The 11,632-nt window shown below is 39.0% G+C and overlaps 1 protein-coding gene across 4 annotated transcripts in view; it reads left to right on the forward strand.

Annotated features, from left to right (window-relative positions):
* Cntn1 (contactin 1) overlaps positions 1-11,632 on the forward strand; it is a 293,714-nt gene that overhangs the window by 202,241 nt on the left and 79,841 nt on the right. For all 4 annotated transcript variants that reach the window (XM_029469977.1, XM_021183311.2, XM_029469976.1 and 1 more), the window contains 3 exons: positions 929-1,079; positions 2,818-2,945; positions 8,439-8,620. In XM_029469977.1, the coding sequence (XP_029325837.1) occupies positions 929-1,079; positions 2,818-2,945; positions 8,439-8,620 (461 nt within the window). The remainder of the gene's footprint in view (positions 1-928; positions 1,080-2,817; positions 2,946-8,438; positions 8,621-11,632) is intronic.

An 11,632-nucleotide genomic window follows, 5' to 3' on the forward strand; every position in this document is an offset into this window, starting at 1 on the left:
GATGGTTTTGATAGGTAGGTAAAGTTTAAGAATCACTAGACTAAATGATCAAGATTCACGTACAAATCAGCCTGAAAAAGCAAACTCCTCCAAGAGGGGCAGTATGCAGATGACTGGAATACATCATGTCTATTAATAGCCAAGGTGACTAATAGCAGTGGACTTGATGGGAGAACCTGGAAGATAAAGGGTATGCCATCACTGGGGTTACCAGCTATGAGATTCTGTGTCATGACTTCATAACTAATATTCTGCGGTACGGGTGACTTGAAGATGAGCTTCAGTTATGCCACGTGCTCCTTAACCAATTGTTTGGATTCGGTATTCATTTAGCTCTCTATAAGTAGGTCATGACGCCCTGGATTGGTTTATCGAAGAGTATATGCACTCAGTTGATGCTTAGTGAATAGAAAGTTAAGTGGGATTCCATTATTAATTGAAAAGAGTTTTCTGATTCAAATGTCAATCCTACCTGTTAAGTACCTGTGATGACACAACAGAATGATATCAGTTTAATAGATTTCAATCCTTCTGTTAGTTTGTCTTGAGGCAGGCTGAGTGTGATGGCTGTGAGCATGTCTAAGAATTTACAAGTAGCATGTGTGGCATGAAGAGTTCTAGCCATCTTTTTCACTAATTCCCTTGTAGAATTAAAAACAAACTGTTGGATTCATGATGCCCTTTAGGTGAATAGGTATATAACCTGATTAAAACTAAAATTTGATTGATAAAGTTATCAGCCATTACCCATTTGCACTGAGCCTATGTTACTAAATTATTAAATAAAAAAAATTTATGTATGAAGTGCCTAATAAAGTACCACTCCAATATTTCTATTGATTATTAATCAAGGAAACATGCCATAATCCAGAAGGAACGTTTTGATTTGCTAGCAAAGGGGAATAATAAACATTTGTTTACCTTATAGCTTTAGCTCCAACTTTTGAAATGAATCCTATGAAGAAAAAGATCTTGGCTGCGAAAGGAGGAAGGGTTATCATTGAATGTAAACCCAAGGCTGCACCAAAACCCAAGTTTTCATGGAGCAAAGGGACAGAGTGGCTCGTCAACAGCAGCAGGTCAGGTCAGAGGGGGATGTCACTGACGTCCAATGTCTTCTGAGCTCTTACAATGTCACTGTGTGCAGCGTCCTTAAACCTCTGATGTCAGCCAAGTGCTTTCTCACCCAGTCTCCACATTCAGTTTCTGATCAGTACTTTAACTCAACAGTTGAGTGTAATAGTCACTGTGTGAGAGAAAGTTCAGATGTAAGAATTTCTGAATGTTGTCATGTGTTTTCTATGTATATATGTATATATAATTAAATATTTGTAAAAGAACAAACAAATGTGAGTTGTTGAAAACAGTCTAGACAATGGTTAAATAACATATTTTGTATTTTACTAATGTTTTATTTATGCTATTATCAATCACATTATTAAAAGTTATTTTATCAGTTAATAGTAATTATATTAATTTTAAAGTAATGAATGTGTTGTTTTAGTAATTGATATATTAAATATTTAACGAGTAGTAACTATAACATTATTTGGATGAATAAAAGTATGAAAAGTAGTTCAGCAAAGCAGGGACTTCTGTGCCTGCTTCCTGCCTGTTTCATTTTCATACCATATGAAAAAGTATATGATGGAATAAGTATAGGAATTGCACAAGGAGGAGGCTTAGTCATTTTTCCATAATAGAGAGTTGTGTTATACAAGGATTATATATACTACAGTTTGTAAGATGACAGGCCGGTAGGTATTTAGCTTCAGCATCCACAAACCTGGTCGGTGTTTTGCACATAACGTTGCTGTGGAGATAGCACCGTTAGATGACAGGACCTTTAGGGTTCTATTACAGTCTCATTGGGACTTATACACATTCATATTACTAACTAAATTACAGCAACTGAAATGTCATTTTGTGATATAGAACTGTGGGGTCTTTGAATATGATGACAATCAATTTCAGTGGTGTGTGTTGGAGGGGTGTAACTAAAATTAGTATGGCCTTAGGAGAAATTGTTAGAGGTTACCCACTGTTACTTGACTGTAATTTTTACGTCTGTTCTGGCAAAGTAACAAAATGAGGAATAGGGAGTAGTTTGACAAGGACTTGAAGTGAGAGTAAAACATGCCAAGATAGAATAAGCCTCATAAGAGTGGTATTTATGAGTGGCAATGTTTGGGAAGGAAAAGAGAGACAAGGCTAAATGGAAGGTGGAGAGCAACTGAATGAGATACAGGCCTGAGTAAGGACATAGAGAGGGTGAAAGAAGGCAGAGAGACTTGGATTCTGCAGTCTTGAGAAAGACTGATAAGGGCCTAGGAGAGTGCTTTGGCCAAAAGTGCCTCTAAAAGGAGCTTAGTGTCTGCAAGAATTGGACTCATGGCAAAGTCCCCAGATGCCCAGACAAGATGGCAACAAGCTAGAACGTGTGGCCTTCACAAAACATAGTGACCAGGTTCTTTGTGCAGCACATGGAACAGTGGCTGACTATGTTTCTTCACATTTGAAGAAAGAGGTCTCTGCTTGGCTAAAATGTGTCATCTTTCTTAAAGAGGGAAGAATATAGATGAATCTTCTCTAGGATGCTATCTATAGGATCTAGGAAAGTAAGAACTCAGCTTTTTAGCAATTTGCCAATACTGAGAAAGAACATTTGAAACAAAGGTTAGAAAATTCAAACATTTTATGCAGGAAAATGTCTAAGAAACCGATATAAAGTATAATAATGTTAGCATAGTTAATGCAAGGTATAATAATAATGTATGTTATTAAATGACTGAATTTTTATTTTTTTAATTTCAACAGAATACTCATATGGGAAGATGGTAGCTTGGAAATCAATAATATTACAAGAAATGATGGTGGAATCTATACATGCTTCGCAGAAAATAACAGAGGAAAAGCTAATAGCACTGGGACTCTGGTGATCACAAGTAAGGAATCCTTTAATACTTGAGTCATGTTGTTCTCTTTAAGTGATGATGCTTATGTCTTACAGTGTTGCGTGTGTGTGTGTGTATGTCTGTGTGTGTGTGTGTGTATGTCTGTGTGTGTGTGTATGTCTGTGTGTGTGTGTGCATCTGCACATGTGTGTGTGCGTGTGTGTGTGTATGCCTCTGTGTGTGTGTGCGTGTGTGTGTGTGTGTGTGTGTGAGAGAGAGAGATTCAAAACTGAGCTTCCAATACAGTCAACATATTAATGAGTTCCCCTTTCAGAGGTCTTCAGGACAAATCTCTTCCTCTGGAGTACTGTCCCTGGTACTGGATGTGAGAGCATCTTATTCTTTTTCAAAGAGCATAAAATTATATTGTATTTTATTCCTCTTCCTCTTTAGAACTTTTTATTGAGATTGTTCTTTTTTTTTTCACTTTCATTTATGTATGATGGTTATATACGTATGATGTTCATCCCAATTGTTATAACCACCATCTAATATCATGCCCCCCCGTTACCCGCTTTCTCTCTAAAAGTCCTCTTCTCTTTCTCATAACTTGGCCATTGCCGATTAGCGATGGAGATCAGATTTGTTATTTTGTTAAGAGCTACTGAGTTTAACCCATGTCATCGTTTTGGGGGATAAGCTGGACATCTCAGTGTGCACAAACTGGCCAATAGTAATCCCTCCCCTGAAATCTGTCAGAAGCCAACAATTCCAGAGGGAAAGAGAGGGCCCCATAGGCTCAGGCTTGTGTAGCCTCATTGTAGACAACCACAGTTGTTATGAAGTCATGACTGCATTGTCTCTGCCATGCCCAGAAGACAGCACTTCACAGCACTTGTCCTTATTGTTCAGCATCTTCATTCTTTTCACCCTCTTTTTCATGGTATTCCCTGATATTTATAAATGAAGGTATACCTATCCTGATTATCACTGTGTATTCAACTGCCACTTATTTTCATCACTTTGAGACATCATGAACCTCTCTGTATGCACTGCCATCCATCATGGAGGTGCCTCTGATACAAAGCTAGGAGTAGCATTTGCCTTTAGGTATAAACATAAGGATGTAGAAGCCAATTTAGTACCATGACAACTTAGATAAACAAAAACATCAAGTTCTGTCCTAAGGTCTGAGACCTCCTAAGCTATGGGTTTTGGAATGGGTTTATAGTGATAGGTTTGCAGTGCTTCATGAGGGACCAGCCCCAAATCCAATCAGAGCAGGTGGTTACTCCCTTAACAATCATACTGCAGTTGCATAAGTGGGCACATCTTAGTTGACATATTGGTATTACAGGCCATAGGGTTTATAAGTGGGTAAGACTGTTGATGCCTCCCCCAGAACTCTATTTAGCATCTTATAGCAACCTGAAAGCTAGGCAGCAGGGGGAAAGTTTTCAGGCCCAGTTCCAGCTTCATTTCTCTACACCTTATAGCAAAGATACATGTTGTTTTTCAGCCATAGGTTTTGCAAACTAGTTATCATGAGAAAGGGCCTGCATTATTTGAGAGTCTTCAGCCCCTCTAACCAACAACTGATGAAGAGGTATCACATACCTGCCACTGTTGCTTGTTTAGAAACCCTTGGTTTTCAGGAGTAGCATTATCCAGACCTTCTAACTCTTGTGTGTGCTTTTCCTTAACTCAACATTTTTATTTTTTTAGGTAGTAAGTTTTGTATGTTCTTCCCCCGCCCACAGGTCCTTAGTTTTGATGAATATATCTTGCATCCTCATCTCCACCATCTTCCAACACACATCCAGATTAGACTTTCCATTCCCTAAATTTCACCATTTGGGTACCACCTGTGAAAGTCTATCCCCTCCCCCATACTTCAGTGGGATGGTCCCCCACCTCAATGGTCCATTTCTAGTTTACTTACTTCAACAGGTATTATAGTTCAAACATGAAAATCTGAAGATTTGAAGCTAGGAACCACATATAAGAGAAAACATACACTTTTGTCTTTCTGTACGTGGGTTACTAGTAAAGTATCTTTAATTTACCTGATGTAATTGTCATCTCAGAGGCTTAGTGCCCCCATTTGCTAACCTAGGCCTAGTCCTAGAAGCTTCTAACCTCTGTATAATCTTATCTAGGCCTAGAATGTTTTCATCCTCTGAGCCTTACTCCTGAATAAGCTCACTTTCTAGCTCTTTCTAAACTCTGGTTGGCTGATTCAACTCAAATTCCTCTTCAAGCTGACTGATTCAATCTGTCTTCACTCTGGGCCTCTGACTGAATTGCTCTGCTTGGCCTCAAACTAACTCTGACCATCTGTTTTGATCATCTGGCTCCTTCTCATACTCGGACTCATCTGTCTTCACCGGTTTCTAGCTTGTTCTCTCTCTGCAACCTGTCTCAGTAAAACTGCACCCAACTCTCTGCACTGCCCGTTAGATAGCTTCCCTTTCCTCTCTCTTCTTGTGAGAGTTGTGTATACCCTGTTGTGTCAAGTCATTCTCTGATTCATCACTTTGTCTGCCACTCAATTAGACATCAGTTTCAAACATGGGGGCTTCCTTCTACAACGTAACTTACCTTCATTGTTTGGGATTAAAAGTGTTTATTAAGGGTGTGTCTATGTTCTAGACAGAGAGATTAAAGCTACATGATAAGGGCTGAGCCTCACCACAACTAGAAGCAGGGTATTTAGTAAGTAACACAATACTGGCTTTCACAGTATGACATCCTGCAACTGGTAACCTGGCTCATTGTACTTCTTTTGTGTAGTCTCACCAATTCATCTGCATTTTTTTTAAATTTTGCTTTGTAACTGAATAAAATTCTATTTTGTGTGTGTACTTCAGAGTTCTTCTTCATTCACCAGATGGTGGGCAACTAGGCTGGTTCTGTTTCCTAACTGGAGAAGCAGTAAACATAGATGTGCAAGCATCTCAGAAGAAGAAAATAGAATTCTTAATAGGAGTATGTGCAGGAGTCGGGTAGGGGAGTTCTAGTCCTGTTTTAGGAAACTACTGCACTTGTTTTCATAGTGGCTACCATGGGGTAAGGGTTGATTATTACCTCTACCCTTGTTAACATTTGTTCTCATTTAATTTCTTGATATAGGCAACCTGACTAGGTTGAGAAGGAATATTAAAGTCGTTTCAACTCTCATTTTCCTGATGACTAAAGTTATTGAACTTTTCTTTAAATGTTTATCAGCCATGTTTATTCTTTCTTCTGAGAAGTCTCTTCAAATTGATTGCCCCTTTTTGTATTGGGTTATTTTGTTGATGTATAGTTTTTTGAATTGTTTATGTATGTTAAATATTAACCATCTGTCAGATATTTAGCTGTGGTTTCCTCTTCATTCAATTAATGGCTTTTTTTGCAATATAAATGCTTATTAGTTTTATGAGATATCATTTGTCAATTGTTGGTCTTAGTTCCTGTGCTACCAAAATCCTATTAGAAACTATTTTCTGTTTACATTTGTTTAGGATTCCTTTGCTTATCCTTTTACCATCAGGTAGTGTCTATCTTTGGTGGGGAGTTGCGTTTCTTGGAAATAGAAAAATGGTGAATACTGTTTTCTAATCCAGTCTGCAAGCTTGTGTTGTTGACTAGGAAGTTGATATTCAAATGTATTAGTGGGAAAAAATGTGTGTTGTTTGTTGTCATTTTGCTAACTTTGTGATGTTTCTTTTCTTAGTGTTCCTTTGTGTAACCTGCCATTGTTTCCATTTCCTTGTAGCTTCTTAGACATGCTTATTTTTCTCTTCAACCTGAGTTATTCCTCACTCTTCTCCATAGGGGTGGCTTTAGTCTGCTTTTATTATGGTTTCCAAGCAGCTAGGATGAGGGTCTTAAAGCCCATACCCACATTGACATACCTACTCCAACAGAACCATACTTTCTAATAGTGCCACTCCCTGGGCTGAGCATATACAAACCATCACAGAAACCAAAGAGCCTATTGGGCTTCCTTGGAGAACATATGTGAGGGTTTGCTTTCACAAATGTGGGTGCTCCTCCCTCAACAGGACACACTGGAAAAACCTTTATCTAGTAGAGGTGATGATTTCCCACAGATGCATAGATGAAGCCTGCCCCCCCCCCCAGTCTCTCCAGTAGTTGCTATCTGAGCCACATGCAATTAAAGCAGATATTTATACAACAGGTGGTAAGGAGCAGATATATATTCAAGTAGTCTCATGACTCCTCAAACCTCTATGAGAGGGATAAACAGTTAACAAGCCCAGGACAGATAATCAATTTTGCAAAAGGCCTAGCTGAGTTCCTCAAAGATGAGGACCACTTATCCCAGAGGACAGTCACTCACAATAGGTCTTTTTATACTGTCCCAGAGATTTTGTCTCTTTTGTTTATGGGTCTTTTAAAACTTATTTTATTTGGCTGAGTAATCCAATTTCTCTTCCTTGCCTTCAAGCTCTGATATTCTATCTTCTGCTAGATATATTTTATTAGTAAGGCTTTCCATTTGGGCTTTTTATTAAACATCCTGGAGTTTTCATTTCAAATTATATAAGTATATATATTCTTCAGTATTTATGTATTGAATTATATTTTCATAAGTCTTGAGTTGTTCTCATTTTATTGAACTACTTGTGCTTTATTGACTTTCATTTTGGCATTTATTTATATCTCTTTTGAGCTTCTTAAACATATCTATAATTGTTCTTTTTAATTAATTGTCCTGTCATCTAAGTTGCTTTCATTGGGGATCACTAACACAGGATTAATAAGTTTTGGAGGAGGCAGGCATGCTGTCTTGAATTTTGTGTTACTTGTTCTGTGTGTGTGTGTGTGTGGGGGGGAACCTTAAGGATGATATGTAATTAGATTATTCATTGTACCTTTTGGTAGAAGTGTCTGACCCATATTTTTTTGAGTGGGCTTTGAGATCTGAATTTGTCAGGTTTTGGGAGCACTGAATGGTACTCAAAGTTCAGTCTTAGGCCCACCCAAAGCTTTTGCATGACTGGGATAAGAGAGGCTGTCCTAGCTCAGCTAGAGAAAATCACAGCTTCTGACTCCACCGGTGGGCAGTCTATAGAAAGAACGTGCTCCTTAAAAGCCAAGGTTAGCTTACCAGAGGAAAGAGTGACAGCTAAAGGTGGGACACACAATTGTTCAGTTTAAGTACCCAGTTTGCAACATTGAGGTCCCTGAGAGCGGGAGGTAAGAGCTACCTTTGAGGTGAGCAGGCTGTCTGTATGCATCACATCCTCAGATGGTCTTAGGGTCCAGTCACATGGAAAGATGCAGGCAGTACTGTGTAATGAGCCTGCATTTGAGGCAAGTCGTCACATGCTGGCATTAGTGGCCAAGAGGAAGGGAGAAAGTAGGATTACCTGTGAATCAAGCAGACACTGTTCACAGTCCTCAGATGGCGGGGTTAGAGCTCCAACGTTGACTTTAATTCTTGCACAGTACCAGATCAGCCAATGTCTCGAGTTTTACTTCGTCTCCTGTGTTTCTTTAACTGTGACTTACTTTTCTTTTGAAACCCTACAGATCCCACACGAATCATTTTGGCCCCAATCAATGCTGACATCACTGTTGGGGAAAATGCCACCATGCAGTGTGCCGCGTCTTTCGATCCTGCCTTGGACCTCACGTTTGTGTGGTCCTTCAATGGCTACGTGATTGACTTTAACAAGGAAATTACGCATATCCATTACCAGAGGAATTTTATGGTATGTGTCTTCTACTTCATCTTACCAACATCCTAATAGTTCTTCTGTGTCTGTGCTAAGACTTCAGTTAAGGATCAGAGACGTAGCTTAGTAGGTAAGTAAGCCACCAAGGCTGTGGGCCTGAGTTCAATCTTAGGAACCCATATAACAGAAAGAAGGGACCAAACCTAAAAGGTTGTTCTCTGGTGGCACATGTACCATAACTTACACACACACACGCACATGCACACACACACGCACACACTCGCAAACACACACACACACTCACACACACACGCACACACACACACACGCACACGCACACGCACAGACACACACACACACGCACACACTCGCAAACACACACACACACTCACACACACACGCACACACACGCACACGCACACACTCGCAAACACACACACACACTCACACACACACACATACACGCACACACACACACACACACACGCACGCACGCGTGCGCACACACACATATATAAATAATTAAAAATTCAGAAATATAATAATATTTTACATAATTTTAGTTTTATAAGGAGGTGACAGTCATGTGAAAAGCTTTTCATTTTTCTCAGATTAATCATGGTACTCTAAAACATTTATAAAGGACTAATGTTAAAGAGTTTGGTAGGGATATTCTCAAATATCTACTGATCTTTAGGGTTTTTTTTTTTTCCCCTTCCATCATTATATGATTCTTGTATTGATGTGAACGCTACCCTACTAAATTTGTACCCAAGGTCAGGTCCCAGCAATTTCGTTGTAATTTGAATGAGAGAAAACATTGAACTTATTCCAGGTTATAATGATCGTTTTAAAGTAATTTATTTCATTCTGTGAGTGTAATAAATCAATGGAATATATTTGTTTCAAGGCTTGAGCTAGTCTGCAAGGTTTGAGAAAGATTAAATGGTTAATTCTCAGAAGTGGAAACTGTACATTCTCCAAACTTTGGGAATTAACACAGCGATCAGAGACTAGGGAGACAGTTGGGAAACAATGCAGGGCTATCATTTCGGGGATTAACAAGCTGCTTAACACTGGCACAGGACAAATTGGCTCTCCTAGTTGCTACCATTCTCCTCTCTGAAAAGGTTACTACTTAGGAACTTGTGTATCTGTTTGGCACGTGCCCTTAATTAATATGTGCTGAGCTTGGCTGGCCTCAGTGGGAGAGGAAGTGTCTAGCCTCACAGTACAGAGTCTTCAAGTACCAGGACTGGGGCAGAGGGTGGGGGCAGGGGGGATACCCAGAGGGCCTCAATCTGCTCAGAGGAGAAGGGGGGGCTGGAGGAAGGATTGTGGCAGGGGGTGACCAAGAGAGAGACAGTGAGTGTGATGTAAAGTAAATAAATAAAAAATTCAATTAAAAGAAAATGAAGATGCGCAGAGGAACTATGTCAGTAGGAAGAAGGGGCACACGAGAGGTGCAGGACTCAGATGGAAGGGTAGTGGGGATATAAGCAAAGTACAATGATATATATATATATACATATATATATATATATGATATATGTATATGTATGTATAGAATATAGCAAAATCCTTATTCAACATTTTAAAATGATAGAAAAGCAACAACAACAACAAATGAAAATATGCTGGTCTGGTAAATAGGACTTACATCTCAGCACTCAGGGTACTTAGTCAAAAGAATCTTAGATTCTTAAGCTGGAAGCCAGCCTGGGCTACATACTGAGTCCCTGTCTCAAGAAACAAAACAAACAAAAAAACAAAAAAACAGCAAAAATGAGGGGTGTGGACATTAATGTCAAAATCAGCTATTAATGTACACAAGTGATTGAGCCAACTCAGTGTGATATTTCAGAATTTTTATTCCATGTAAGATCTGTACTGATGTTTATAAATTATAATAGCATGATGCTTTAGATTATCCGGTTGCCTTCAAATTACTTGTCTAGGGTTTCTTCTTTAAGTTTAGTAAGCGTTCCTTTAAACAGACAGGGACATTTGTGGCATAGATGCACGGCCACCACTCCCTCCGTGTTAATGTATATGCCTCTGCAGGTTCACCAGGATGTCCGTTATTTGCAATTTACTGAGACTAGCTGTAACCATAAAACCAATCATAAACCTGCCAATTAGGTTTCTAAGCCAGAGTACACCTAAAAATTTACATAATAGACAGAAAACATTTATGATTCACCTAACATAGACTTGCCCATTATTAGTGAAAGCAGAATCACAATCTTTATCAATTTAATAATTCTTCTTTACATATTAGACTTTTTTTTTGAAAGACGCGTCTCACCATTTTTATTGATTTTAAGGGAAACAGTCAGATAAACAGACATGCTACTTAAAAGGAGAAACAAAGTTTGGAATTCATTTAATCCTTTGGTCTCATAAATTGAATGATTTCAGAGCTACCATCTCGAAAGATGACAAGAGGGACTTATAAAGTATATTTAGTAGCTTCGGAGAAGACTGCATAAATAGATTTGGGGGCATAAATTACCCTAATTAAGGTGAAACTTCACATTTAGAGCCTAGGTACATTCTTTAATATAATAATTACCCTATGTTATTTGACATAAATACTCACTGTAAGAAAAAATAGGGAAAAAGAATAAATGGGCAACAGATATAGAAGAGGGGCAGAGGAGACATTTTGCAGTGCAAATGTATCTGAAAGTCTATAAAAGCTTAAGGGCTTAAAAAAGAAGGAAATATCCACTTCTGTGCTTGCTAGGCCCCAGCATAGCCTCACAAGAGACAGCTATATCTGGACGCCAGGGCCAAGAAGTGGGAGTGGGTGGGTAGGGGAGGGGGGGAGGGTATGGGGGACTTTGGGGATAGCATTGGGAATGTAAATGAAGAAAATACCTAATTAAAACAAAATAAATGATAGATATGTACATTAAAAAAAAAGAAGGGAATAAAGAAGTGGTTGAGCTGGGCAGTGGTGGCGCACGCCTTTAATCCCAGCACTTGGGAGGCAGAGGCAGGCGGATTTCTGAGTTCGAGGCCAGCCTGGTCTACAGAGTGAGT

Source organism: Mus caroli, chromosome 15 (assembly GCF_900094665.2).
Source record: "Mus caroli chromosome 15, CAROLI_EIJ_v1.1, whole genome shotgun sequence".
Classification (NCBI taxonomy): Eukaryota; Metazoa; Chordata; class Mammalia; order Rodentia; family Muridae; genus Mus; species Mus caroli.